The 6,907-nt window shown below is 33.3% G+C and overlaps 1 protein-coding gene and 1 pseudogene across 1 annotated transcript; both read right to left on the minus strand.

Annotated features, from left to right (window-relative positions):
• Positions 1 to 352: 352 nt before the first annotated feature.
• On the minus strand, positions 353 to 1,746 carry LOC130820583 (SKP1-like protein 12). The gene has a single exon (XM_057686016.1). The coding sequence runs from the start codon at positions 1,123 to 1,125 to the stop codon at positions 649 to 651; it is 477 nt and encodes a 158-aa protein (XP_057541999.1). The 5' UTR covers positions 1,126 to 1,746; the 3' UTR covers positions 353 to 648.
• Positions 1,747 to 5,252: 3,506 nt separating this feature from the next.
• Positions 5,253 to 6,699, minus strand: LOC130825720 (SKP1-like protein 12; annotated as a pseudogene).
• Between the last annotated feature and the right edge of the window lie 208 nt (positions 6,700 to 6,907).

Below are 6,907 nucleotides of genomic sequence, written 5' to 3' on the forward strand. Positions count from 1 at the left end.
CTGCCTGCCGCTGCTGCTCGTTGCCTGCTGTGGGCTGTGGCTGCTCACAGCCTCTCTTCACAAAAACCCTAAAAAATCAAAATTTTGATTTTTTTTTTTTAGGTATTTTCACTCTTTATCTTAATCTTTATCTTGTAATCTTTAATTTTAATCTTAATCTTTATTCTTAATCTTGATTCTTGAATTTGTTAGAATGTTGTTTCTTGATTTTTTTTGTTTATGTTCTTTGAATAATTGAATATTTGTTAATGTTAATTTGTTTGTTTATCTTGAATAGTTAAATTTAAATCAAAATTTAAGAAACTAAATAATGAGAAAACCCAATTAATTCTACAATATTATTGAATTTTAGGAAGAAGCTGAGAGAAATAACTTCAAGAACAACAAATTTCTGAAATTATAATCACACAAAAGAATTTTTTTGTAGGATAAAGAACAAAATTTGTATTGAATAGAAAACATGAATGTTATAGAAGAAAACAGAGTTAATCTATAAAAAGGGGAGGGAAGAAGCACAGAGACTGTTGAAACAAACAAACATGATGAAAAACTACTTTTGTTTCATCAAATGGAATTTAAATACCACCAAACAAGAAAAGAATCTAAATTAAGTTATAAAAAATCTTAAACAAGAAATCAATTTTAGCTTCAGAATCTCTCGAATACCCATGAATTCTCATTTCGAACTTGTTTCTCTTCTTCAGGTGTAAAATCATTCTTGATTTGGAAATCTTCCCTGATTTTCTCCACAGACATACCTTTAATCATGTCGGCCACTGTTCGGCAAGTCAAATCAATCAAAGAATCCATAAGAAGATAATTAGCAGCCATAGTCAGATCAAACAAGATACTCCAATTACATTTGATGAATTCTTCATCCCATTTCTTGAGTTCTTCATCATTTATAGGTGGATCCTGTTTGGCGTGTTTTTTGCAGTAATCGAGAATGTGCGGCAGAATATCTGCATGAACTTTAAGCGGAGTAACACCATTGGTGAAGTTGTGACCCTTGATAAGGCTCTTGATCATCAGACTTTGCGATTCGACGATGTCGGATTCCACATCGAATGTCTGTCCATCCGAACTCATTAGGGTTATTATCTTCTCGGATGAAGACGATGCCATTGTTATGAAACATTGAGAAAACTAAGAAAACCAGAGACAGAGAATTGTATTGCGTTCTTCAGAAGGAGAACTGTAAATTGTTTCAAAAGAAATACGCTAGGAGAAAGTTGTATTTATAGTGAGGAAAAAACAAGGGCTACGGAATTTTTATTTTTTTTTTCGAAGTAACACAAATTTTCGAGAGACCGGTGTCTTTGATAAACTATCTTTAATTGAGTTGATCCAATGGATTAAGGGTCGGGTCACATTTTAATAGGTCATTAGCGGGTCACGTTAATTGCAAAAAAAAATTTACCCCTTTTTTTTATTATATTTTTAAATGATATTAATATTTACATAAGTGGGTCGATCCAAAAGGCCATAAAGTATAATAAAAAAAAATATTTTATGAACTTTTAAACATCGGGTCAAAGTGGGTCAAACGGGCTTTGCTTTGCCTCGACCCGTTTAAGATTTGACATGACCCACCCCTACCCTACCCGCCTCGACCCGCCCCAACCCGTTGAACACCTCTAGATAGGAATAGTTGGAGACACCAAATTCAGACTCTAGACTAATAATACTTTTTTTAGTTGTCTTTCTTGTCCTCATGTCTTGTTGTTTAATTACCTACCCTTTTCTACTTTTTCCTCAACTAGTCTATTATATCATCTCATTCATTATTTCGGCTGTGTTAAAAGGTAGGGAGAATATAAGGAGAAAAGTAGTATAAGAGATAAACTTATATCGGTTTATCTTCTATTGCATTCACTATCAAAGTATTGTGGAACTTGCACATATGTATAGTGCAAGATGATAAAGGGATACAAAAGTGTTACTATTAAAAGGGATAGAAAAACCCACAATCCAATGCATTCAATGTGTTGTCCCATTAATCACAATACTCCCCCTTGAATGCATTACATATATGTAGAAATTTTATTATGACATTTATGATCCTAAAACTGTCTCATTAAAAACCTTTATCAGGAAAAACCCGGTGGGAAAAAAAAAACTAATTAAAGGAAAAAAGAGTACAGTGATCATATTTCTCCCCCTGAAGTTAACATATGTCTCGAAATCGTCACATTCCAATCTTGCGTACCAAATATTCGAATTGCTTTGACGGGAGTGACTTTGTGAATAAATCAGCAGGGTTTTCACATGATTGAATTTCTTGGACTTTTATCTTTTTATCTTTCTGCAAATCATGTGTGAAGAATAATTTTGGTGACAAGTGTTTTGTTTTATCTCCCCTGATGTATCCTTTTCTGAATTGGTTGATACATGCATCATTATCTTCATAAATTGTAGTTGGTACCCTAGTTGTATCGTTTAAGCCACAATCCTTTTGGAGTTGGCTGATCATGGATTTCAACCATACACACCCTCGGCTGGCTTCATATAAAGCTATCAGTTTTGCATGATTTGAGGATGTAGCTGTTAGAGTTTGTTTTGTTGATTTCCAAGATATTACGGTTCCTGCATATGTAAATGCATATCTAGTTTGTGACTTGGCCGTATGTGGATCAGATAGATACCCTGCAACAGCATATCCAGTGAGTATGGCATCATTTCCTGACTGGAAAAATAATCCAAGGTCTATAGTTCCCTTTAGGTATCGAAATAGATGTTTTATCCCATTCCAATGTCTTTCTGTTGGTGCATTGCTATACCTAGCTAATAAATTTACAGAAAATGCTATATCAAGTCTTGTATTATTTGCTAAGTAAATTAAAGCACCAATGGCACTCAAGTATGGCACTTCCGGACCTAAAATTTCTTCGTCTTCTTCTTGTGGGCGGAACGGGTCATCTTTTATATTTAGTGATCGTACCACCATTGGAGAACTTAGTGGATGAGCCTTGTCCATGTAAAATCGTTTCAAAACTTTCTCAGTATAATTGCTCTGATGGACAAATATTCCACTTTTCAAATGTTCAATTTGTAGACCAAGACAGAATTTAGTTTTTCCTAAATCCTTCATCTCAAATTATCTCATCAAATATTTAGCTGTTATCTCAATTTCTCTTGGGGTTCCAATCAGATTTAAGTCATCTACATACACAGCAATTATTACGAAACCGAATTGAGATCGTTTGATGAATACACATGGGCTAATTTGGTCGTTTTTGAATCCTGCTTTCACAAGGTATTCACTCAAACGATTATACCCCATTCGCCTGGATTGCTTTAATCCATACAATGATTTCTTTAATTTTATAGAAAACATCTCTCTACGTACATTCTTTATTGGTAAGTTTAGTCCTTCAGAGACCTTCATATAGATGTCTGTGTCGAGTGACCCATATATATACGCAGTTAGGACATCCATCAATCTCATGTGTAGGCGTTGAGAAACTGTTAAACTTACCAGAACTGAGTGTGGTTGCATCAACTACTGGGGAATATGTTTCTTCATAATCAATTCCTGACATTTGAGAAAAACCTTGAGCTACAAGTCTTGCCTTGTATTTGACAATTTCATTTTTCTCATTTCTTTTTCTTACAAATACCCATTTGAAGCCTACGGGTTTTATGCCGTTTAAAGTTTGTAAAATTTGCCCAAAAACTTTCCTTTTTTCTAATGATTTTAATTTGCCTCAATTGCTTCTTTCCATCTTAGTCAATTAGGTCTTTTTCTGCATTCATTTATCGATATTGGCTCAAGATCATTTTCATCATTAATTATTTCAATAGCTACGGAATAGGCAAAGGATTCATTTGGAATGATTCCTTTCGATTCCATTTTTTCTTGAAGAAAATATAATTCATTGAGATTTCATAATTTTCATCCTTTTCATTATCGGAGATGTCTTGATTTTCTCCTTTATTTTCATTTACATTTTGAATATTATTTGGTGCACCTTCTAGTTTTCTCAATTTTCTTGGTTTTAAATCTTTTGATCCAAGTGGCCTTCCACGCTTTTTTTGCACAACAATTTCATCACTTTTTGCCTTTTCATCAGGAATTTCTATTTGAGCTGGAGTATTTGCTGCTGGTATATGTGATTTTGTAACTCTCTTAGTATCTGTGAATGCATCAGGTAATTGGTTAGCAACACTTTGAAGGTGAAAAATTCGTTGTACTTCTTGTTCACATGATTTTTTTTTTGGTCTAAATATTCTAAATGTGTTGCTTTCCAAATAAGTTCAATATTTTTTTTCTGTAAGTCCACATTCTCCCCCTAAGGATGGGAATATTGTCTCATTAAAGTGGCAATCAGCAAATCTAGCTTGAAATTGATCACCAGTTAATGGTTCAAGATACCGAATGATTGATGGAGATTCAAAACCGACATATATTCTCATTCTTCTTTGTGGACTCATTTTTGTATGTTGAGGGGGAGCAATGGGTACATATACAGCGCATCCAAAAATTTTCAAATGTGAAATATTTGGTTCATGACCAGCTACTAATTGCATTGACGAATATTTATAGTGAGGAAAAAACAAGGGCTACGGATTTTTTTTTTTTTTTGAAGTATCACAAATTTTTGAAAGAGATCGGTGTCTTTGACAAAATATCTCTAATTGAGTTGATCTAATGGATCAAGGGTCGGATCACATTTTAATAGGTCATTAGCGGATCATATAAAATGCAAAAAAAAAAAATTTACCCCTTTTTTTATTATATTTTTAAATGATATTAATATATACATAAGTAGGTTGATCCAAAAAGCCATAAAGTATAATAAAAAAACTATTTTATAAACTTTAAAAAATCTGGTCAAAGTGGGTCGGATTTAAACGTGCTCTAATCTGCCCCAACCCGTTTAAGATTTGACATGACCCACCCCTACCCTACCCGCCCCAACCCGTTGAGCACCTCTAGATAGGAATAGTTGGAGACACCAGATTCAGACTCTAGACTAATAATACTTTTTTAAGTTGTCTTTCTTGTTAAATGTCTTGTTGTTTAATTACCTGCCGTTTTCTACTTTTTCCTCAACTAGTCTATTATATTGTCCCATCCATTGTTTTGGCTGATGTTATTTTTCTAAAAGGTAGTTTTGATCTTGAGGCAACGTTAATCACATTCTTCTCTATGCACGGCTTTATCTATTAGGGTAAAATTAACCGTTTTTCTCTAGTACTCCCTCTCAAAAAAATACGAGTATGGATTGATCGTCACCTTCCCTCCCCCAGACCTAGTTTTCGAGCAGGATATTGGGTTGATGATGATGAACAAAAAAAAAATTCATAATATCAAGATCCAATATATCAAAACAAAACCATTTCTATATACAGAGAGAATTGAATTTTATTGTGACAATCAGACATGAATCTTGCATTTATTAACAAGAACAAGAAATCAATCTTAGCTAGAATCTACTAATTCGATTACCCAATCAACAAGAACTGGAAACCAATCTTGGCTACAAAATCAACTAATTCAATCACCCAATTCACAAGAACTAGAAATCAATCTTACCTACAGAATAAACTAATTCAATTACCCAATTCACAAGAACTAGAAATCAATCGTAGCTACAGAATCCACTAATTCATTTACCCAATTGATAAGAACAAGAAATCTATCTTAGCTTCAGAATCACTCGAATACCCATGAATTCTCATTTCGAACTTGTACCTCTTCTTCAGGTTTAAAATCATTCTTGATTTGGAAAACTTCCCTGATTTCCTCCACAGACTTATCTTTAATCATGTCAGCCACTGTTTGGCAAGTCAAATCAATCAAAGAATCCATAAGAAGATAGTTAGCAGCCATAGTCAGATCAAACAGATACTCTGATTACATTTGATGAATTCTTCGTCCCATTTCTTGAGTTCTTCATCATTTATAGGTGGATCCTGTTTTGCGTGTTTTTTGCAGTAATTGATAATGTGCGGCAGAATGTCTGCACGAACTTTAAGCGGTGTAACACCAAATTGGAGTCGATGTGATTCTCGATAAGGTTCTTCATCAATGGACTTTGCGATCTGACGATGTTTGCTTCCACATCAAATGTCTTTCCATCTAAACTCCTTAGGGTTATTACCTTCTCGGATGAAGGCGATGCCATTGTTATGAAAGATTGCCAAAGTTGAGAAAACGAAAGAACATTAGAGACAGAACTGTATTGTTTATCTTCAGAGGGAAAACTGTAAAATGTTTCAAAGAAAAAAGTAAGAGAAAGTTGTATTTATAGTGAGGAAAAAACAAGGGCTACAGGATTTTTTTTTTATTTTGTATAAAGTAATACAAATTAAGAAATGGTTTGTTTGAGAGTCCGTCTCTAATTGGGTGTAAGAGTATACATTTGAGCTGTGCCTGAGAGACGTTTCTAGAGATAAGGTCTCTCAAAAGACTGGCTAATTTTATCCTGAACAATGCATAGCAACGAAATCTATCTAACGATCCGCTAATTGAGTAAACTAATAAATTCATTTAATTTATATTAAAAAATAAAATAAAATCAAGAAATAAACACCGATATTTTAAAGTTGCATTCTCTTCAAGTGTATGAGTTGTCACCTTCTTTTCCTCCTTAGACCCTAATCATAGTTTATATGAACGAAATACATAGGATATAATGATAGAGATGAATTGTGATATTTTGAAAAATTACAATGGATTTGTATGCTTATCAATGATCATGAAACAAATACTTGATTGATAATAAAAAAAATATCAAATTTATTTGAAAAATGATGTATACATACACTAAAGTCAACTACAAAAGTTGCTTTGATTTATATTTCGATGATTGCAAACAATGCAAAATTGAGATAAAGTTTTGCACCAAATTGAACCCAAAGATCAGGCCAATGAATTCGAGAATTCAATTTAGGTAATTGT

Source organism: Amaranthus tricolor, chromosome 1 (genome assembly GCF_026212465.1).
Source record: "Amaranthus tricolor cultivar Red isolate AtriRed21 chromosome 1, ASM2621246v1, whole genome shotgun sequence".
In the NCBI taxonomy this organism is placed as follows: Eukaryota; Viridiplantae; Streptophyta; class Magnoliopsida; order Caryophyllales; family Amaranthaceae; genus Amaranthus; species Amaranthus tricolor.

Excerpts from the sequence above, each read along its gene's own strand:
- LOC130820583 (XM_057686016.1), bottom strand. The coding sequence starts at position 1,125 with ATGGCATCGTCTTCATCCGAGAAGATAATAACCCTAATGAGTTCGGAT.